General features: G+C 43.3%; 2 protein-coding genes across 9 annotated transcripts in view; one reads left to right on the top strand and one right to left on the bottom strand.

Moving 5' to 3' along the window:
- LOC138681586 (uncharacterized) overlaps nt 1–24,234 on the top strand; it is a 1,359,044-nt gene that overhangs the window by 1,267,999 nt on the left and 66,811 nt on the right. The gene's annotated exons all lie outside the window — the stretch shown is intronic.
- The window catches only part of BCL2L11 (BCL2 like 11), a 41,031-nt gene continuing 32,604 nt past the window's right edge, over nt 15,808–24,234 (bottom strand). For both annotated transcript variants that reach the window (XM_069769205.1, XM_069769204.1), the window contains exons 3-4: nt 18,001–18,104; nt 15,808–17,414 (exon numbers count right to left, since the gene is read on the bottom strand). In XM_069769205.1, coding sequence (XP_069625306.1) covers nt 17,319–17,414; nt 18,001–18,104 — 200 coding nt within the window. In that variant the 3' untranslated portion in view covers nt 15,808–17,318. The remainder of the gene's footprint in view (nt 17,415–18,000; nt 18,105–24,234) is intronic.

Below are 24,234 nucleotides of genomic sequence, written 5' to 3'. Positions count from 1 at the left end.
CTGGTTCTGTGTACAGAACAGGTCTTATAGAGTATTCCTACTATGCAGGCAGTGGAGTACTGCTACTAGTGGCAGACCATGCGCCTACTAAAGGGACAGTTAGTCAAGGGGCCCTACCCCTCCATCACACTTTCAACTGTATCTGCATCCTCAGACAGATATAGTTGAAAGCAACAATAGAACAGTGAGCAGTCAGCCCTTTGTCATTCTCCCTGTGCATTGGAGATTGCACGTCTCAGTGCAGTGAATGTGATGACATCATTACATCGTGCCTGCTGTGCAGAAATTAAGAGCTCACACTGCAGAGACTGGAGAAGTGAAGGAATGGGGATACGCCAGTATTTTTTTTTTTACATCAATGAGTACATTGTGGGGGCATTATACGGTTTGGAGGGGTATGTGGAGAGCGATTATAGTGTGTGCAGGCCATTATAGTGTGGAAGTTTGTGTGGGGTCCATCATACTGTGTGAAATATTGTGTTCGGCCATCTGGAGGATGTTGTTTGCTCCTACCATTAGGGCGTGGACCTTGTTCCCACCTGGTGATTGATGTATGCCACAGTGGCCTTCTTGTGTGAAATAATGCGGATGTGGCGACCCAAGAGGAGAGGGAGAAAGCTTTCTAGAGCCCTTTCTACCTCCAACAATTCTTTTAGATTTGATGACGTTTCCAGCTCAGAAGGTGCCCAAGATCCCTGAATTGCCTGACCTCTCAGGTGTGCTCCCCCAACCTGAGATGCTTGCATCTGTCGTGATTATGTCGCTTACTGTCCTTACCTATAGGACTCCTGATGTCAAGTTTGCCCTGTCTGTCCACCATCTGAGGCAGTTCCTGACCTCTGAAGAAAGATCCACCCTTCTAAATGCCCTTTTAGCTATTTCTGTCCAACAGCATCTCCCATTGCATCTGCTTGGTATGGAATTGGGCCCATTTGACTGCTGGGATGCAGGACGTAAAGGTTTCCAATAGGGACATTGTTTTCCTCAGTGACATCTATGGAAGTTCTATGGCTGCCGAGGTTAAGGTACCGTTACACTAAACGACTTACCAACGATCACGACCAGCGATACGACCTGGCCGTGATCGTTGGTAAGTCGTTGTGTGGTCGCTGGGGAGCTGCCACACAGACAGCTCTCTCCAGCGACCATCGATCCGGGGAAAGACTTCGGCATCGTTGAAACTGTCTTCAACGATGCAGAAGTCCCTGGGTAACCAGGGTAAACATCGGGTTACTAAGTGCAGGGCCGCGCTTAGTAACCCGATATTTACCCTGGTTACCATTATAAAAGTAAAAAAAAAAAAAAACACTACATACTTACATTCCGATGTCTGTCACGTCCCCCGCCATCAGCTTCCCTGCACTGACTGTCAGCGCCGCCGGCCGTGAAGCAGAGCACAGCGGTGACGTCACCGCTGTGCTCTGCTTTACGACCGGCACTGACACAGTCAGTGCAGGGAAGCTGACGGCGTGGGACGTGACAGACATCGGAATGTAGGTATGTAGTGTTTTTTTTTTTTTTTACTTTTACAATGGCAACCAGGGTAAATATCGGGTTACTAAGCGCGGCCCTACGCTTAGTAACCCGATGTTTACCCTGGTTACAAGTGAACACATCACTGGATCGGCGTCACACACACCGATCCAGCGATGACAGCGGGTGATCAGCGACCAAAAAAGGTCCTGATTATTCCCCAACGACCAACGATCTCCCAGCAGGAGCCTGATCGTTGGTCGCTGTCATACATATGGAGATCATTAGCGAGATCGTTGTTACGTCACAAAAAAGCGTGACGTTGCAACGTTAACGATATCGTTATGTGTGAAGGTACGTTAAGGTTCACCACTATCTCTACATTGTTATCTGGCAAGACACAAGCCTGCAGCTCGGATTTCAGGACAAGGCCCAAGAAGGTCTGCAACCTTAGGGGTTGTAATCTTGATTTTTGAGTGCTCATCATCCAGCCCAGTTCTTGTAAGACTACTGACACCTCTTTCAACTGTGTAGCACAGTGGTCCTTTGATCTTCCTACTATTAGAAAGTCGTCCAAATAAGGAACGATGACTCTGTTCCAGAAAGGGAAGAAGGTAGTCATCTCTGCTACCACTTTGGCGAACACTCTCGGAACTTTTGGCAACCCAAAGGGAAGAGCTCAGAACTGAAAAAGTCTGATTTCGCCTTGAATGTATAGGGCTACCCTCAGGTATTTCTAATGGTCTGGATGGATTAGGATGCGATAGTAAGCATCCTTTAAGTCTATTACCACCATAAAACAATTGTGATGAAGAAGCTTTATGGCTGTATTCACTGACTCCATCTTGAAGGTGTGATTTTTTTTTATCCAGCGATTGAGACCTCAGATTTATGATGGCTCATTCAGAGCCATCGGGCTTCTTTATAAAAAGAGGGGGGAATAAAATCCCCTTCCTTTTGTTCACCCAAAACCTCGCTTAGGACCGGTTTGTCCACTAGGCCCAGAATCTCTGTCTAGGGCAAGTTGTTCTCCTGACGATCTTCTGATGGGGGTTACTACAAATGTTTGATGCAGCAGATGGTAAAACTATCTTCAGGCCTTCCCTCACTATATTCAGGACCCAGGTGCTGGAGATGTTCTCCCAGGAATGAACAAAGAGGGAAAGCCTCCCCCTAGAGGAAGGACCGCTGAACATGAATCCAGACTCCCTCTTCCAGCTACTTTCTTTTCCCTGAAGGACGTCCCCTATTGAATTTTTCCTCCAAAAGGAAACCCTTCTTTCTGTCACCAGCTTTCTCCAGGATGTCATCCAGCTTTTTCCCCAAACAAAAACTGGCCATCACACTGGAAAGAACATAACTTGTGTTTCGACTGCAGATCTCCTGGACAGCCCTTGAGCCATAAGGTCAGTCTTGCTGCGTTAGATAGACCAGCAGACCTGGCTGCCAGTCTCACAGAGTTAGCAGGTGCAACCGCCAGGAATGCTGCGGCTCTGTGCAATACAGACATGTTTGACAGGATTCTATCTCTTGACACCTTGGACTTAAGGAGGACAAGGTCTCAGTATATCATTGACCCTGTGATGATTTTGGAGAGGAGTTAAGAGTTCAAAGAAAACTCCCTGCTTTTTCTTCCCTCTTTTCAACAGGGTTTTAAGGATCTAATAATGGACCGAAGACTTGCTGCAAAGTCAGGAGTCTCCTCAGTAATGGCTCTGTGGATGCAGTCGGAGCAGAGATCTTTCTGCCAGTCCACCGCTAGGGGACTTTTGCATAGTGCGCACTCCATGTTCCTCTTCTTTACGCTAGCTTTCCTAGGCCTCTCCTAATGATTTAAACAATCAATAAGGGGCCTATTAACAAAATGATGACATTCACGGAGATCACTCACCATCCGTTGTCATTCAAGAGTACTGGATTTGGAGGCTGTGGTTGGACACAACGTATCCGCTCTGTACACCGAGGAGTCCTGGGATGCCCTGCTCCTCTGGCTGAGATGGCTGCTGCTCCTGCCACTCGAACAGCTGCCTCCCTTGTGTCCATGCTGATGGTGAGCTGTTGGAGATTGCCTTGGTCCATGTTCACCTGGTATGATCTTTCCCTTAGCAGCTGCCTGCTCCGCTGCTCACACTTAAGGAGTAGCCAGCACCATCTTGTGGGGCCACCCTTCTGTTCCTGACGATTGCCCTCCCTCTCAAAAGCCAGCCACACATCCTGTTCCAGTATCACAGCCGGCCTCACGTAGGGCGCCACCATCTTGTTTCCGGCGCACCTCCCGCACACCCATACCCAGCATGCCCTGTGCGATTAGAGGTACTCACCAGATGTTGCTCCTGCCACTCTACCATGCTGAGACCAGCGGGGAGCCAGCACAGGGAACGCAGCAGGGGGAGGGCAGCACAGCGAACCGAGTCAGGACAGCACTGACCACACTGTCAGCACCGAGCCGCTGGGGGAACCGTGGACGGCCACAGGTACGCAGCCTGCTCTTCCGACACCGGGACAGGCCTGTTTTCCTTTCACCCATTACAGGTTACCACCAACTTCAGCACAGGAATCCCATCAAGGACAGGAACCCAACAGAAGTGGGGGGAGAGGTACCGCCCTTTTATTTAATTAGGATCCTGTCCTGGCTGGGTAGATCCCTCTCTCAGATGTGCAGTCATGGGTGAAGGGGAAAAAAGGCAATTGCCACAGCAAAACAGGAGAGGGTTCTTTACAATTAGAGCAGTCAGACTGTGGAATGCCCTACCACAGGCGGTAGTAATTTGCAGACACTAACAGGTTTTATAAAAGGGCTGGATGATTTCCTTGAAACACAACATTGCGAGTGTTAAATTAGTGACGAAATGTACAATCGGTGGGGAAAGGTTGATCGTGACAGTCTTTTTTCAACCTATGTAACTATTCAAATAGTAGGAGCTTATTGTACCAGTCACAAAGTGTAGGCCAGTTCTGTATTGACTAGACACCTGCCCACACTAACACCGCCATGACGTGGTGACAACCATGGCTGATGCATAGCGCCCTCATTAAAGTCTCCAACATCAATGAAGCAATCATTTCTGCTCAGCGTGAATTGACTTTCATCAGTGAACAGCATTGAACATTGAACTGGTTACATGAAGGAAAATAGAAAAAACTTTAGTCCGGCTCAACATGCGTAAGACTGCTGTTACGCCGCTTCCTCATATTCACCTGTCCGGCTGGCGCGCTCCCTCCTGTTCTTAGTCTTCCAGCTTCTCCAGCGTTCATTCATTCTGCACTCCGCGCATGCGCAGATGCGCTCCTTTCGTCGCCGGGGCTTCTAGGAGGTCGTGACCCGGCAGCTCCACCTCCAATATGGCGGCACCCATCGGGTACTTCTCAGCACCTGCCCTGCTCAGATGCCTTTGCGCCTATTGTGTTCGCTGGCTTACCGCCAGCATCCCCTTAGGTTACTAGGCTCAGATCTGTGAATCTTCGGTGTCTCTTACTGTTTGCCGTATCCTGCCAGTCCTGTATTCCTGCCAGCCCTGTTTCTGCCGTCTCCTGCCAGCTCTGCGTTCCTGCCATACCCTGCCAGTCCTGAGTCTCCGTTGTCTCCACCTATCGTGTGCTAGCATCTTACCGGTCAGTACCTTGTCTTTGCTGCCTCCATCTGTCCAGTGCCTCTGCCATTCTAGTCACTTCACTAGTTCGTCTGCCATTCTCTGTGTTCTAACTTCAGTCATCCCTTTGGCTCCCGCAGTTAAGACTTCACCCTCCTTGGGCCTGTCCCTAACTCTCCCTGAACAGGGGGTGGCAACATCTGGTTCACTCGTCCTCGGGGGCTCTGAAGGCGTGACCCAGGGGGTCCACTTCCTTAGGGTACCGTCACACAGTGCAATTTTGATCGCTACGACGGCACGATTCGTGACGTTCGAGCGATATAGTTACGAGATCGCAGTGTCTGACACGCTCCTGCGATCAGGGACCCCGCTGAGAATCGTACGTCGTAGCAGATCGTTTGAAACTTTCTTTCGTCGTCTAGTGTCCCGCTGTGGCGGCATGATTACATGGTGTAACATATATCGTATACGATGTGCGCATAGTAACCAACGGCTTCTACATCGCACATACGTCATGAAATTATCGCTCCAGCGTCGTAGATTGCAAAGTGTGACAGCAGTCTACGACGCTGGAGCGATATTATTACGACGCTGGAGCGTCACGGATCGTACCGTCGTAGCGATGAAAATTGCACTGTGTGACGGTACCCTTAGTCCTGATAACTGCCTGGTGCAGTCGAAATGCGTCAACTGGGTCATGTCAATTTTTCTTTTATATGCACTATAATTTCTTTTGAAAAAGAAAAGGAAAGGAAAGTCCTGTTGAGTCGGACTCCAAATCTGTCTATTTTTCTTGATGTGAGGCCTGGGCAAGGCCATTGTCTGAGCCCCAGGTGGAAGAGCATAGAGCAACTAGGTGAGCTGGAATCAAGTTTCTACACTGGTCACATGTCCAGCATAGATGTTCCTTGTCCCATGCAAAATTATGACGCCTGTGCCTGTTGGTGTGGTCAGCTATCCTTGCCGGTCTTCCTTACATTGCGTGGTCTGTATGCTAACGATTTCAAATAGTCTGACATAATATTTGGACGCTTCTCACCTCCCTTAAATGTGCCTGGAGTTGTGTGGCATTCATTATCCAGTTCCAAAGGGCATGGTTCACAATGAAGGAGTCAGTGTGGGATGCAGCCAAAGGACATTCATTTCTCTTCCTTTCTGTGACTTTTCCAGTCTCTCTACTGTAACCTGCTGATTACATTTTGTGACACTAAGCTCACTGGCCACTTCAGTCTACAAACATCCTGCTTGAAGCCTTGCCATGGTGAGATACCATCCATCAATTGTTAGCTGTTGTCTTTGTCTCGGTGTCAAAAAGTGAACAGCAGGATGAGGAGAACGGTTTAAATACCAAGTCTATGTAAACCCCAATATGTATTTATTAATTCATGGATCAAACACATGTTGTGAAATTATCCATTAGACTCCTTATCAGAGAACAGCAAGTTGTGCAAAAAGTACTGAAACACTTAACAGTTGGACATGTGCATTCAAAACGGTAGAGGTCACATTAAGTTGACCTGAAGAGGTTCCCTAACTTTTTGTGAGATGTGTAAAGTATGTATAACCCAGGCTTAGCCAAGAACTGGAGAAGGCACCAAAAGGGAAAAAAAAAAAAATATATATATATATTTTTTTTTTTTTTTTCATTCCCTCATGATCTAAAAAAAAAAAAAAATTATCCACCACAAAAACCAACCCCTCTCACACAGAACAAGAGAAAAGGCAAGACCATCCACCCAAAGGCCACATTCACACGTTCAGTATTTTTAAGCCAAAACCAGGATTGTAACAATCAGAGGAAAAGTATTACAAAAATACATGCACAACTGTGTTTTTCAACCATTCCTGGTTTTGGCTTACAAATACTGATGTTAAATACTGACCAAATGCTGAATGTTTCCTAAATAGTAAGACTTTGCTATGGCTACCATCAACTTGCAGGATGTGTATTACCGCATGCCCATCCATCCAGCTTTTTGGAAATGCTAAAGATTTGCCATCTCTCAAAACAATCATTCTGAATTTTCAATGTTTTACCACTCTGAATATCCTTAGCACGTTTTCAAAAAGTCATGGTAGAGGTAATGGTATTCATCAAAGAGCAGTACATTAGACTTTTCTTTTTAATGGCCCCCTCACTCACATCACCTAGAAAGAACAAGACAGATCTTAACTTTTCTAGGGTAGCTAGTCAATGTTTAGAAGTTAGACTTGATCCCTTCCACACAACATACTTTCCCAAGTATTCTTCCCAATTTTCAGGAACAGACATCTGTTCTACCAAAGGAAAAACAGATCCAGATAAAAGTCCAAAATATCCATTCTACAAAAAACACAAAACTTATTTTCTAGAAGTTTTCAACGTCAGTCCTGGGGTTCATGACCTAATGTATCCCAGGCAGTAGCCTGGTCTGAGGCTCATGCAAGTACTGTATGTTACAAACTCACATTCTTTTATGTTGAGACAGATTCCGCAAGAAGATTTGGCCAAATTTTGTGAAATATTCACTCTTTTGAAGACAGAGTCCAAAACATTTAGAGGAATACCTTGAAATTAATCATCTCTAACAGACGCCAGCAAGAAAGGATAGGAAGCCACAGTCTACTGAATCTCATTCCAGGAGACCTGATGTTTAGACCCCAGTTGTCAAACGTCAGAATTAAGCCATGCTGGAGGCATTTAGGACTGCAGTAGCCATAACTCAGGGAACTCATCAGGATTTATTCCAACATTGTAACAAAGGTGGCTCACCTTTGCCAGCAGAAGCACAAAATACAGAGACCTACTGCAGCCAGAATCTTTTCATATAGAAAGTCATCTCTCAGTATCAGCACTTCACCTGAAAGGCTCCACCAACATCCAAGCAGACTTCTTCATCAGGAAAGACTTTAATCCAGCGAAATCAAGTCTAAATTTCAGAACCCTAGCAACCCCTTAGGAAAAAAAAAAGTAGCTATCCACAAGTGGATCTGGTTGCAACCCTTCAGAATACGCAAAGCATGCACTGCAAGTCCCAGCTCCGAGTGAGGGGCCATTGAATTTCAGTGTAAGCGGTGGGGATCAGAAAATGCGACATGGATTGGGAGAGGTACGCAGTAAGATACAAGTGTTTTAAGCTCTTGATGGCATTTCATGGTCACAAAAATGGCAGCCAGCGGACACCACCTTGCTTAGTCCACAAAAAAGCAAGTTACCCCAAAAAATAAATGAAACCATATTTTGGAGAATGCAGATTTTTATTTTTTTTTTTTAATTTGAGAGAGTTCAAACCCTCTTAGATTTATTCTCTCATCTCTACTTTTGACATTTCTATTTTTATTTTGTTTAGACAATGCCCATTTGAGAGTTTTCCATCAGGAGATGCATCACAGCACTGACATGTACCTTTTCAAAACATGAGGAAAAAACATAAAAAGATTGAAATTTACAAATGCCAAAGTGGTTTTAAAACAGAAGTGAATAGGAAGTGTCAAGCATTTGAGCAATTTTTCAAACATCTTTTGGAGCGGAGTTGCAAGCAGAGTCAACCTTATGAACGCAAATCTGAAGGTTAATAAACAGACACCATGATGCAAGTTCAAACATTTATTTATATAAAATTCATTAACAAAGAGCTTTAAAAAATATCTGCATTATTTACAGCTATATTGCACAAGGAAAGTGGCAATTACCCTGTCCAAAGAAATCAGTGCAAAACACAATTAAGCCAGGGAAAATTGCATGACAATAAAATGCTACATATACGCTGGGTCCTATGTGAAAGACATTAGTGATCATTCAGAACAAGGCTCTCTGAAATCTACTGTCCTAAACATATTGATGGAGAGAAACCATTGAGCGACAATTGGAGGAAATTGCCCACTAGTGTTGGAAAAGCCCCTTAAGAACAATACATGGGTGAGGTGGCACAATAGGCACCTTCTTGGCTATATACTATAAATTTCATGTGGGAAACTTTAATGTTGCAAAATAAAAACAGTAGGTTGGACACTTGAATTATGGGTGGCTGAAAAGTGCCAAAACAAATGCTGCTAACATGGATTATCACTCACATCTTTAGCTCTGTAAATGGATATAACAACCACTAAATTGTGTGTCTGGCACAATTTCTAGACCCAGCATGTAGGCGTCGAACATAGCCATATATAGGAGTGGGGTGAGAGGTTTGGAAAAGGTTTTCCTTTCCATTTTTGCATGAAAGAAGTGATCAAAATCTTATGACATGCACCATATAGCCAACATAATAACTCTACTCCTCTGTCTCAACTGCGGGTATTTTCACAACAAGTAGCAGATCTGTCAGATCTCCGCTTTTATTCCGTTATTACCTTCTACAAAATGGCAATGTAACAATTTCTAAGATTTGGTCACATCCTGACGTCAAAAAGTGTTCCTCCAATAGAGTACAGTTAAGTTAGAATCTTGGAAATTACTGGAAACTTCCCTAACCTTCAACCTTTATTTGGAGGACTCATTTAAGCAGCTCCTCACTGGGCGCAAACATAACATTCTTATAGAATATGAAAGTGCTGGTAAATATTGTAACACTGGTGAGTTCTTAGAAAAAAATATGAAAATACTGATACCCTGTAACGTGTCCACATCAAGGCTAAGTTCTTACTGCTTTTCAGTAGCTTTGCTCTACTGTCTGTCCTGCATGAGGGGAACTTTTAAAAATGATAGTCCAGATTTGATGATAAAAAGGACAGTAGAATAGATCAACCCAACAGTATAAGCCAGTCAAAGCCAGAAACCAGTATTGGTTTAGAGTAAGGATGGAAACATTCTCAAGATGTTGGAGGCCACAATCTGAAGATTGGGGAACATTATTGGTGAAATACACTAAATTCATGATGTTTTAACACAGTAAACCTTTATTTAAACATAAAATAAAAAGTGCAAATAAAATCAAAGTAGTCAGGATTGATCTCAACAATCCACAACATAAAGAAAGAAGGTCTTGGAGTGGTAAAGGGCTGTGGGATTTGATGAAAAGCTAACATAGTAGTGCAAATAAGGTACGCCAAAGAGCTATAATGGCTTCTTGTGATATTTCACTGCCCCTTACTGAGAGTGGACAAAAAGCAATCAGTACTTCAACACTGTATATAAAGAGAACTGATTTATCTACAGTATGTCACCATCAATACATCAAAGAAGCAATGTATGAAGCTGGCCGAAATCCCACAAAGACTAATTTTATGCATTATACTCTTAGTATGGCAAAAGTGCAAAGGGCATTTATAAAAAAAAAAAAAAAAAAGGAGAAGGGTGGTAGAGACAATAGTACAGCTAGTGCTCAATTAAAAAAGGAAAAAGCAAGTCAGTGGTACAAGACAGCAATAAATCCAAATCACACTGGATAATTACTTAAATGGATCTTTGCAGCAAGTTACATTTGTCACCTACTGTAGCCCCCCACTAAGATCATTGAAATAGAGGTCCTCTCCCTCTTTCATCCAAGCTGCTTTCTTGTACACCCACGTGGTGTATTCAGTACGTGCTGCACTCTTCATTGTTCACGAGACTAATGTAGGTAACAGAGTGCACATCTTATTCTGGATGAAAGCTAAGAGGAACATGGGCTCAGGCCTCCATTCAAGTAATGGCAGCCCTGTCACCAGACATCTTTTGGATAGATGACAAGTGTCCTTCTCTGAAAACTCCGTAAAACAAAAAGGAGAAAAAAAAAGTAAATTAAATATGAATGACAAATATACAGCCAGTTAAAAAGTACAATGATGTAAATGTAGTTACAGGTAATCTACAGTATGTACATTTTCTTCAACTTTTCCCTACTCTTATAAACAGTCTCAGGAAAGGGGAAAACCTTCCTTGCCAACTTTTACTTAAATTGTTACATTTAATGCCAAGAGTAAGCGAGCCGTAACCTGAATCTGTTAAATGTGGTCTAATAAATATACAAGGGGACGTGGGCTCAGATGCATCATGTAGTCCTACAATATACAGGTTTCAGCACTACATCTCCAGCATGCTGGACGTGTCTAAATTCATAGACTGAACCGACTATTGCCATACAACATTGTCATCATACAGATCTCAAGAAACAAGAAAATACAGACTGAACACCAAAATGTGGCTCAGTCACATCTGTAATTATATACATTATTTACATCCCCAAAAAAATGTGAACTCACAGCTAAAAGTTTATAGTTTCCCTTTCCCACAAAGGGAAATTTCCTTGTATAAAGAACTGTAGGTCATAAGAATAGAGAAAGCGAAGGATATGCAATAACTTGGAGAGCCATCTTGGCGTGGACTTCTCCACCGTTTGCAATGTGCACTAGCTATAATTAAGCACATCTGTAGATTTAATCTGTACACAACAAATGGAGGAATACCATACACAGATTTTTGTGCTGCCCACATGCAATTTCTTGGCATTTCTTGCAGTTAACAATCCCAATCAGTTTTACAACGGATAAATCTTACAGTCTTGGCAATATAACAACCGCTAAAACTTGTGCTGCCATATACGACTGTACCACAGTTCTCCACCGTACACAGCACTGGTTAAGGCATAAGTAGGCTCACAGGATGTGTCAAACTGATTATCCTTTTACGAGCACCAATGGTACAATATGATTGCAGTACATTAATACACACAGGATGATGAGAAGAGAGAACACAAACTTGTTAAATCTTCCACTGTCCCAATACAAAAGCTCAAGTCTAAATATTGCATTTTGAAAAATTTGCACTTCCCTCAAAAGTAAATATATCTATAGATGGCAGATAGAGGAAACATACCAGACTATGTGGCTCAAAATGGTTGGCCAAGCATCTCAAGACTGTGCCATGATAATTAAGAATGGAGGTAACAGTGTTCTTGGCACTTATTTGTTGTAAGGCACTTTGAGAAGTACATAGAAAAGATGCGATCTGAAGGGTTTGCATGGAGTGCTATAAGACATGAGCAGATCCCAGGTAATGATCTAAAGCGCTAAATTCAGAAGCCATTATTATGAATGATGACCTCAGAAATCAGTGTTACGCCAACAGGAACCTGGGACCCTATTAAACCCATATTATATGGGCACCTGTCAAAAACAATATAGCAAAGGTGTCTTGGGAATCTGAATCCCAAGTTTTATGAGGTAATGCACAACTTCAAAAATATCTTTGGTTAAAACAAGGTTTTTAAAAAAGGCACATAGAAATGTATGAGTCATCTAAATTAAAAGTTTTTAGCAAGAATTAAAGGGGTTGTCCAGTCACTGTGGCGACAAGAGCAGTCACGTGACTGCAAGTACTCAAAACGCATACTTCCAAATCACATTCTATCTAGACGTGTGCAGTCTCGCCAAATACAAGCGAATTGAGCAAGGTTGCGCACATGATAGAATGTGGCAGGGAGTAGGGATATCACATTCGCAGTCACATGACCTCTGTCACCAGCACCGCAGAATTCTCACAGCACGCGCTACAAGTATTCTCAAGTCTGCAGTCATTTTCATGAAAAGTCTGGAGAATCACTTTAAATCCAAGGGCCTTCTTGTGGTATTACAACATTCATGTGTTTACTATTAGTTGTGGAAGTAACAAGATACACGTTTTCTTTAGGGAAAAGCAAGAGCAGATAACAGTGATAAGTATTTGTATAGACAATGATGCATGGACTGGCAGCCAATCTCCTGACCTGAACACGAATAACATCCTCAGATGTTGGGTCAGCCGACCTGTGGCCACTCTGTGCACCATGGACAGTCACCCAACATGTCAACCTTAAAAGACAGCAGTCAGGCCTTGACGTCAAATCTTTACTTTTTTTTTTTTAGGCCACATACAGTGCTAGAATTTCCAATAAATTCTACTTTAATAACACATTAAAAGCCTAAAAACTGTGCTATTCACTTGTAAGGAGAAGCTAGTGTATGGCAGCTACATCGAGTATCACCACCTTAATGGGGAAGGTATTCTAACCAATAGGTTATCAACTTCACAGTCATTGGGTATATGACCTCTGGGACTTCACCAGTCTTAAAGGGAACCTGTCACCCCCAAAATCGAAGGTGAGCTAAGCCCACCGGCATCAGGGGCTTATCTACCGCATTCTGTAATGCTGGAGATAAGCCCCGATGTATCCTGAAAGATCAGAAAAAGACGTTCGATTATACTCACCCAGTGGCGTTCCCGCTGCGGTCCGATGGGCGTCGCGGTCCGGTCCGTGGCCTCCCATCTTCTTACGATGACTTTCTCTTCACGCTGCGGCTCCGGCGTACTTTGTCTGCCCTGTTGAGGGCAGAGCAAAGTACTGCAGTGCGCAGGCGCCAGGAAAGGTCAGAGAGGCCCGGCACCTGCGCACTGCAGTACTTTGCTCTGCCCTCAACAGGGCAGACAAAGTACGCCGGAGCCGCAGCGTGAAGACAAGAAGAGGACATCATCCTATGAAGATGGGAGGCCCAGGACCGGACCGCCGACGCCCATCGGACCGGGAACGCCCCTGGGTGAGTATAATCTAACCTCTTTCTCATCTTTTAGGATACATCGGGGGCTTATCTATAGCATTCCAGAATGCTGTAGATAAGCCCCTGATGCTGGTGGGCTTCGCTCACCTTCCATTTTGGGGGTGGCAGGTTCCCTTTAACAACAGAGAGGCAGCAGTTATGGCATTTCCTTAGAGGCAGTCATCATTTTTGTTGCTGCAGGCACTGTCAATTGAGTGGGGTAAATTCAAATTCGCTGCGCAGCTGGTGGCTCAGCGTCCTCTGCAGGGGAAAACTAGTCAAGAAAAAGCAGCAGTAAATCAGTCCCAGCGGCTGTTCCCACAGAATCATGACCGAGATATAACATCACATTATAAATGGAAATATCCCTATAAAGATCATCGAGATATGTTTTTTTAATTTGGTGTGACTTAAAAAAAAAAAAATAAATAAATCAATGTCCTAAAATGGATAAATCCATTATAATAGGCAGTATGTTTCATGACCAAGCTGTTTATTAGAATTGTTGCACTGGACTGGTTTCTGCGATTCAATTTGCAACAATGATTTTGCGCCAGGCCAGCTAAGGAAACAAAGAGCCACGGATGCCAGGAGGTGGTTTTCAGAGCTCCTGTCTAATGCCAAAGTGACTAAATAGCTGGACCGCATCACACGAATTACAGTAAATCACTATCTCCACCACTTACACAAAGTTTTATTGTTCATTAGTGCCAATGAGATGTTTTGGGGTGTGTTTGTTTTTTAAATATATTTCTCACAACTCACAATGATCTCTTAGGGTATGTTTCCACGGTCAGTAAAGCAGCCATTTGATACAGCATAGTGGAGGGGATTTTATGAAATCCCATCTCCACTACACGTGACGGGACGCCTCCAGCTTCCCTGCATATACACATGCGGTGCGTCATTCTAGAATGAACACATGCGCAATCACTGCGCTTACAAAAGCTGGCAGCGCTTTGGACGCAGCGGACATGTGCTGCCAATACTGACTGTGGAAACATACCCCAAGACATGTCAGTCTTGGAAAATGTGAGCAAATATTCTTCTCAGACTTTGCCAGGTGAAACATATCTATATTACGGTAATACCAACAACCTTTTGCATCATGCTGCATGATAGCAGGACCTTTCAATACAGAGGGTCCTACTCTTCTAAAATCAATGCGCCTTTTCCATATGGCCGAGTAGAATTCTTTATATAAAAAAAAGGGTAGGAAGTAGAGAAAAAATACAATACTAACCTACCCAAATCAATAGGAACATGGCGTTACAAACATCCTTGTACCTGTACATAATGAAATGGCAGGGAAAGCAAAAGCTACCACTGTCTGATTTCACAAGCTCATATGGAAACGTACTACAAACCGACCCTTTGTGGCATGCAGGTAAAGACTCATTGGTTCCCCAACATACAAATGAACAGCAAAAGGATTATGATGAGACCGCAGAGTTGTTCTTCGTAGTCCATTACCATATGTCAAAATGGGAACTGTAGCCACAAAATAAGATGCATAAAAATTTAGTTGGGGGGGCTTCCAGCTGTCCTGTCCAGTCTTTTAGCAAATCACTTTCTGGACTGTGATTCTCAGAAACATCAGAACACATGAAAAAAGATGCACAAGAATTGTTTTTCGATAGGGAATGCACGCAGTTACTGAAATAAAAATTTGTAAAAGCTGATGAGATCCTCAGGAAAGAGCAGGAAGAAGGAGGGAAAAAAACCCCACCTTTAGTCCTTAAAAAAAAAAAAAAAACAACTGCAAAAATATCTTTCTTTAAATAGTAACCAGCATTTTAACTTTTATTTCAGAAACCAGTACACCTGAAAATAAGAAACTTAATTCTATAATTATTCCTTCTGGACTGATCAGTTATTCTCAATTCACAGGTAGTCTGTATGCAGTGTACACAATCTGTTACATTACGGAGATTGCATTACTACTGATAGCTCCTTCCTCCTGTACAGGATCCTACGCTTCTAGCGTCTCAGCCCTCCCCGCTTCATCAAAACATGTCAGTAGCAGCTGCCATTTTCCATTTCCAAATTAAAAATCTGTATTCACTGAAGACAGATTTTACTATGAATTGAGACGAGTCCTGGAGGAGAAAGTAGCAAATCTCTCCTATAATGCATTGATAAGAAATTATACAAAGTTTCCCATTTTCATGTTTACTATTGATTTATGCAATAGAAATTAAAAGGATTACGTGACAAGTTATACAAATGCTTATCACTGGTGTCCGTATGAGCAAAAAATCTTTGTGCTTCTGACGTTCGGATGCAAATATCAGATTGCAGTTCTGAATGGTGATAACCCTATCGAGTTGTATTATTGGGTTCCATGGGAAACGCTATGACAGTTTTCAAAAATCTTGAAAAAAAAAAAAACCAAAAAAAAATAAACTGCTTGTGCATGAGTATTGTGCTAATGCATGATACCAATTCATGCTCCTATAGCACTACCCAAAAAGGGGTAGATGGTTGCACTGGTTAAAGAGGCATGTAACAGTAGAAACCGCTTTGGCATGTGAAGTATGGAGAGATGCTGAACTACTAAACACTTAGAAAATGCATACTGATAGATCACATCTCCAAGTTAAAGAGCAGAGACATTATAAAGGAATGCGTATACTGATCCAGCCATAAACCAGATCTATACACAGCTTAAGATTCAGTCTGGAAGCTTCATTCTTACCCCTTCAATAACATTGGATTTCATAAAGACTGACCTCAGATTACATTGAAACAGAAAGACAATGCAGTGGAAGACCTGATCTTGAGCTATTAAAACTAAAATACAAGTTAAAAGTTCTTAGCACATATACCATTAGAATAAAATATTCTCTCCTCAGCACAACCTACACCTCTAATGCAAGGTAAAAAGACTAGCCTTCGACATCAGGAAGTTTGAGGCCAAGAGTGCAAATGTGGAGAAGTAGGTGGAAACAGACACAATCTCTTTCTATGCATCAACTCTTATTCACACGTATTTTAGGTTTAGTAGTCATCTAGAAATCAACTGGTCCCAGTAGAAGAAAAAAAAATCCCTTTACATCAGGATTTTGCACATACATAATTTTTTTATGCTATGACAAACACCCAAGTTTAGATGTAAGAACCATTGTGTTGTAGCTACAATGTGTTTTGCACTTTGGTGAAAACAGGGCAGAGTGGATCTGATACAGCTTGAGAATGGTTAGATTGCCTGCTGTGAATAAGCTGTCATTTTCAGCAATTCATCCTTCAGAAAAGTGGACGCTGCCAAGGTCATCCAATCCAAAATGATAATGAAAATCAAACAATCTGTAAAAATGCCTTGCGAGAACGTAACTGGAAGAACAGAAGTACCAGGACCGGCACCATAAATTGCGTCATCTTCTCATTTGCTTTATACAAGTAAGGCAGCAATAGTATCCAAAGGCTCCTTTTCCACAACATCCACAGGTCTTTGGAGATGCTCTTGTAGTATCAGTAGATAAGGAAGTTTGATTATTTTCCTATGTACATAAAATATAAAAATTTTATTTTTATTTTAAAAAAAATTACAAAAAAAAAAAAATAATCCATCATAGAAACCTAAGTCACATCTGATTTCAGCCAGTCTGATCCAAGATTTGAGTCTCCCCTCCACAAAAAATAAAGGGGCATTCCTGAAGGCTCATCAGAATTAGGAAGACCTCGAAAGCTCTGAAGACTATATGCATTGCATAGTATGAACATGTGCCAAGTCCTGGAATCCTTCATTTGTGAATTCATTCTTCCCTCCAAACTGGAAAAGTGCAGTCACTGCATTCTCCATATCAGTCGTATGATATAATGTAGCACACGCAGAATAACTACTTGTCGGATATCCACATTTGGTTGTCGATTGTTATGACCCTGTAATGACAATTTATAACATTAGTACTCCAGTTTTTCTATTTAGAAGTCTAGATTACCAGTTATTAGCAATTAATAAAAAGGGTTAAAAGGTTAGACAGACTTCTGGAAACCACTTTAACCTATGCCAATGGATCTTCCTTAAAGGGAAACTCAGTCAATTAGATTAGACTAGATGCCAGCCACATTCACACAACTTGTCTTCCCCACAATAGTCTCCACATGTTTAGTGGCGAGGGCCAGTCCATCTTTTCTTTAGTATTCATGGCACCCCATCTTAAGTATTTTGCATTTCCCACCCTCACAACACCACTACTATGTTAACCATACAAACATACAACCAGTGTTACAAAGAAATAAAGGAACTTGCTACTTTAGAACAAGGCACAAAAACCACATTATGTAAACTAATGGCTTTCTTCATGAAGGTCAGAGTTTCTTCTCTTTGCATTTGTATGTACCCGTAATAAGGTTTTAGTCACTCACTGGTATGACCTAATATGCTAAATAAAATTGTTATATATGGCATCTAAGCCCCTTTCTGAAAACCTAATGGTGCAAGTCATCAAGCAATCCATGCACTTACCCCTGGATTGTACAGCGCATGAAAATCATCTCCAATACGGCGGAGCTCATGAGCAATCACAATTTCTGGACGCATTTCTTCAGGGTCATTATTATTCCTGGCAGCTGACAGAAGAATAATAAAACGTTATTTTATTTGTAAATGCATGAATGTAAGCATTACACAAACTTTAACCCCTTAAAGACCAGAGCTTTTTCCAGTTTTGCGTTCTCGTTTTTAGCTCCCCTCCTTCCCAGAGCCATAACTTTATTTTTTCGTCAGTATGGCCATGTGAGGGCTTATTTATTGCAAGACGAGTTGTACTTTTCAACGACACCATTGGTTTTACCATGTCGTGTACTAGAAAACGGGGGAAAAATTCCAGAGTGAGTGGGGGGGGGAAAAAAAAAATAAAAAAAAAAAAGTGGAATCCTACACTTGGTTGTTTGTTTGGATTTTTTGCTTAGTTCACTAAATGCTAAACCTGACCTGCCATTGTGATTCTCCAGGTCATTAGGAGTTCATGGGCACCAAACATGTCTAGGTTATTTTTTATCTAAGTGGTGAAAAAAAAAAAAACTTTGCTTAAAAAAAAAAAAATAATGCAAAATTACTGCATTGCTATGAGCGCCGACCATTGAGTGTCGCTCACAGCAATCCGGCATCAACAACCATAGAGATCTGCTGGAGACCTCTGGTTATGCTGAAGCACCGATGACCCACACGTGACGAGGGTCAGCGGTGCGTGCATTTCAGGCCGGATGAGCTTGTTAAATGCCGCTGCCAAAGTTTGACAGCTGCATTTAACTAGTTAAAAGGGGCAGGTGGATCGAGATTCTGCCCGCGCCTATTGCAGGCACATGTCAGCTGTTCAAAACAGCTGACATATCCCGGCTTTGAAGCGGGCTCACCGCCGGAGCCCGCATGAAAGCGGGGGTTCTGCCATCGGACATACAATTCCGTCTGATGGCAGAAAGGGGTTCAAGGAAAATTACTTTATATAAAGTTTTGAAACAAGGTAGCACAAACACTAAAGCCACAGGTGGAATAAAAGTTGAATGTAAAAAACAAAAACAAACCTAAAATCCCCCCCTTAAGTAGGTTTCCCATATAAATTAGTGAGAAGGAAGAATTGTACTTTTAATCAATAGGACGTGTTAAAATAAAAATCTAAATTAGTTTATATGAAGCCAATTCGAAAGCTAATGTTTGTACCTCCTAAAACATGATAGTTTGCAAGCAGTTCTACCCAAAATACTCCAACTTTATGAATTCCTGCAATACCTTCTTACAATCATTTTTCAAACAGTATTATACAAGAAATGTTTTAAGCTACATGTTAGTGAATTCAAAGAGTATAAAAATAAAATAGCCCATCCAGCTGAAAGTGATAAAATGAGCAGAGTTCGAGAAGCCATCATGGGAACAGGGTTTAGATGTGTATGTAGATATCAAGAGCATGAGTAAAACCCAAACTTGTCTGGCTCCAAGCGTCCTTTCCGTTCAGACTGAACCAAAGGCCACAGTGACATGGCTGGAGTATGATGCAATGTACGACCCGAGCTGACCAGTCTGCGAGGTCAACTCAGGCTTCAGCGTCATGTGCTTCTATGGCAGACAGACAACACTCATTCAGTTAAGCATATGACACATAGTGAAAGTCTAAGCACACAGATGCAAAAGAAAAACAAAACAAACAAAAAACCACACACAACTCGACTGAGCTAGGAAATCCTCTCTCCCTCTCAATATGGCAAACTCCACACATCTGAAAGGAAGTTTTGGTATGTGTGTGTGTGTGTGTGTGTGTGTGTGTGTGTGTGTGTGTGTGTGTGTGTGTGTGTGTGTGTGTGTGTGTGTGTGTGTGTGTGTGTATATATATATATATATATATATTGCGGTTATGTGGTCGATTGTGAAAAATCAATGAGACTTTCAGAAAGGACTTTGTGAGGCTACTAAGACTACTTTCACACTGGCGTTTTTTGCAATACGTCGCTTATGGCAAAAAACGCATCCTGCAAAGTCGTTTGCAGGATGCGTTTTTGCTCCATAGATTAACATTAGCGACGCATTGCCACACGTAGCAACCATCGTGCAATGGTTGCGCCGTGTTGTGGCGGACCGCCGGGAGCAAAAAAAAAACGTTAAATGTAACGTTTTTTGCTGCCGACGAACCGCTTTTTTCGACCGCGCAAGCGCGGCCGGAACTCCGCCCCCACCTCCCCGCACCTCACAATGGGGCAGCTGTTATGGCTGGCAATCAGGCAACACAGCGTGCAGTAATCAGCGCACATACAGAGATCTGACAATAACCAAAAACAATAGGACGAGCTCTGAGACGTGGAATCTCTGTAGACTGCAGTACCTGATCTATCCTCACACAACTGGAAGCAGCAGTGGATTGCGCCTATCAACTACCTATGCAACTCGGCACTGCCTGAGGAGCTGACTAGCCTGAAGATAGAAATACAAGCCTGACTTACCTCAGAGAAATACCCCAAAGGAATAGGCAGCCCCCCACATATAATGACTGTTAGCAAGATGAAAAGACAAACGTAGGAATGAAATAGATTCAGCAAAGTGAGGCCCGATATTCTAGACAGAGCGAGGATAGCAAAGAGAACTATGCAGTCTACAAAAAACCCTAAAACGAAAACCACGCAAAGGGGCAAAAAGACCCACCGTGCCGAACTAACAGCACGGCGGTGCACCCCTTTGCTTCTCAGAGCTTCCAGCAAAAGTTAATAGCAAGCTGGACAGAAAAAACAGAAAACAAACTAGAAGCACTTATCTAGCAGAGCAGCAGGCCCAAGGAAAGATGCAGAAGCTCAGATCCAACACTGGAACATTGACAAGGAGCAAGGAAGACAGACTCAGGTGGAGCTAAATAGCAAGGCAGCCAACGAGCTCACCAAAACACCTGAGGGAGAAGGCCCAGAGACTGCAATACCACTTGTGACCACAGAAGTGAACTCAGCCACAGAATTCACAACAGTACCCCCCCCTTGAGGAGGGGTCACCGAACCCTCACCAGAACCCCCAGGCCGACCAGGATGAGCCACATGAAAGGCACGAACAAGATCTGGGGCATGGACATCAGAGGCAAAAACCCAGGAATTATCTTCCTGAGCATAACCCTTCCATTTGACCAGATACTGGAGTTTCCGTCTAGAGACACGAGAATCCAAAATCTTCTCCACGATATACTCCAATTCCCCCTCCACCAAAACAGGGGCAGGAGGCTCCACAGATGGAACCATAGGTGCCACGTATCTCCTCAACAACGACCTATGGAATACATTATGTATGGAAAAGGAGTCTGGGAGGGTCAGACGAAAAGACACCGGATTGAGAATCTCAGAAATCCTATACGGACCAATAAAACGAGGTTTAAATTTAGGAGAGGAAACCTTCATAGGAATATGACGAGAAGATAACCAAACCAGATCCCCAACACGAAGTCGGGGTCCCACACGGCGTCTACGATTAGCGAAAAGCTGAGCCTTCTCCTGGGACAAGGTCAAATTGTCCACTACCTGAGTCCAGATCTGCTGCAACCTGTCCACCACAGAATCCACACCAGGACAGTCCGAAGACTCAACCTGTTCTGAAGAGAAACGAGGATGGAACCCAGAATTGCAGAAAAATGGAGAGACCAAGGTAGCCGAGCTGGCCCGATTATTAAGGGCGAACTCAGCCAACGGCAAAAATGACACCCAATCATCCTGGTCAGCGGAAACAAAACATCTCAGATATGTTTCCAAGGTCTGATTGGTTCGTTCGGTCTGGCCATTAGTCTGAGGATGGAAGGCCGAGGAGAACGATAGGTCAATGCCCATCCTACCACAAAAGGCTCGCCAGAACCTCGAGACAAACTGGGAACCTCTGTCAGAAACAATATTCTCAGGAATGCCATGTAAACGAACCACATGCTGGAAGAACAAAGGCACCAAATCAGAGGAGGAAGGCAATTTAACCAAGGGCACCAGATGGACCATTTTAGAAAAGCGATCACAGACCACCCAAATGACCGACATTTTTTGAGAAACGGGAAGGTCAGAAATGAAATCCATCGAAATATGTGTCCAAGGCCTCTTCGGGACCGGCAAGGGCAAAAGCAACCCACTGGCACGTGAACAGCAGGGCTTAGCCCTAGCACAAATTCCACAGGACTGCACAAAAGCACGCACATCCCGTGACAGAGATGGCCACCAGAAGGATCTAGCAACCAACTCCCTGGTACCAAAGATTCCTGGATGACCGGCCAGCACCGAACAATGAAGTTCAGAGATAACTTTACTAGTCCACCTATCAGGGACGAACAGTTTCTCGGCCGGACAACGATCAGGTTTATTAGCCTGAAATTTCTGCAACACTCTCCGCAAATCAGGGGAGATGGCAGACACAATGACTCCTTCCTTGAGGATACTCGCCGGCTCAGACAACCCCGGAGAGTCGGGCACAAAACTCCTAGACAGAGCATCCGCCTTCACATTTTTAGAGCCCGGAAGGTATGAAATCACAAAATCAAAACGAGCAAAAAATAACGACCAACGGGCCTGTCTAGGATTCAAGCGCTTGGCAGACTCAAGATAAGTAAGGTTCTTATGATCAGTCAAAACCACCAAGCGATGCTTAGCACCCTCAAGCCAATGACGCCACTCCTCGAATGCCCACTTCATGGCCAGCAACTCTCGGTTGCCCACATCATAATTACGCTCAGCAGCAGAAAATTTCCTGGAAAAGAAAGCACATGGTTTGAACACTGAGCAACCAGAACCTCTCTGTGACAAAACCGCCCCTGCACCAATCTCAGAAGCATCAACCTCGACCTGGAACGGAAGAGAAACATCAGGTTGACAACACAGGGGCACAGCAAAAACGACGCTTCAACTCCTGAAAAGCTTCCACGGCAGCAGAAGACCAATTAACCAAATCAGCACCCTTCTTGGTCAAATCGGTCAATGGTCTGGCAATGCTAGAAAAATTACAGATGAAGCGACGATAAAAATTAGCAAAGCCCAGGAATTTTTAGAGATGTCGGCTGAGTCCAATCCTGGATGGCCTGAACCTTAACCGGATCCATCTCGATAGTAGAAGGGGAAAAGATGAACCCCAAAAATGAAACTTTCTGCACACCGAAGAGACACTTTGATCCCTTCACGAACAAGGAATTAGCACGCAGTACCTGGAAAACCATTCTGACTTGCTTCACATGAGACTCCCAATCATCTGAGAAGATCAAAATGTCATCCAAGTAAACAATCAAGAATTTATCCAGATACTCACGGAAAATGTCATGCATAAAAGACTGAAAAACAGATGGAGCATTGGCAAGTCCGAACGGCATCACCAGATACTCAAAATGACCCTCAGGCGTATTAAATGCCGTTTTCCATTCATCTCCCTGCCTGATTCTCACCAGATTATACGCACCACGAAGATCAATCTTAGTAAACCAACTAGCCCCCTTAATCCGAGCAAACAAGTGAGAAATCAATGGCAAGGGATACTGAAACTTAACAGTGATCTTATTAAGAAGGCGGTAATCAATACACGGTCTTAGCGAACCATCCTTCTTGGCTACAAAAAAGAACCCTGCTCCCAATGGTGACGACGATGGGCGAATATGTCCCTTCTCCAGGGACTCCTTCACATAACTGCGCATAGCGGTGTGTTCAGGTACGGACAAATTAAATAAACGACCCTTAGGGAATTTACTACCAGGAATCAAATCGATAGCACAATCACAATTCCTATGCGGAGGTAGGGCATCAGACTTGGACTCTTCAAATACATCCTGAAAGTCCGACAAGAACTCTGGGATGTCAGAAGGAATGGATGACGAAATAGACAAAAATGGAACATCACCATGTACTCCCTGACAACCCCAGCTGGTTACCGACATAGAGTTCCAATCCAATACTGGATTATGGGTTTGTAGCCATGGCAACCCCAACACGACCACATCATGCAAATTATGCAGTACCAGAAAGCGAATAACTTCCTGATGTGCAGGAGCCATGCACATGGTCAGCTGGGCCCAGTACTGAGGCTTATTCTTGGCCAAAGGTGTAGCATCAATTCCTCTCAACGGAATAGGACACCGCAAAGGCTCCAAGAAAAATCCACAACGTTTAGCATAATCCAAATCCATCAGATTCAGGGCAGCGCCTGAATCCACAAACGCCATGACAGAATACGATGACAAAGAGCACATTAAGGTAATGGACAAAAGGAATTTGGACTGTA

The sequence above is a fragment of the Ranitomeya imitator genome, chromosome 5, assembly GCF_032444005.1.
Source record: "Ranitomeya imitator isolate aRanImi1 chromosome 5, aRanImi1.pri, whole genome shotgun sequence".
In the NCBI taxonomy this organism is placed as follows: domain Eukaryota; kingdom Metazoa; phylum Chordata; class Amphibia; order Anura; family Dendrobatidae; genus Ranitomeya; species Ranitomeya imitator.
This window is presented reverse-complemented; position numbering and strand designations above follow the sequence as displayed.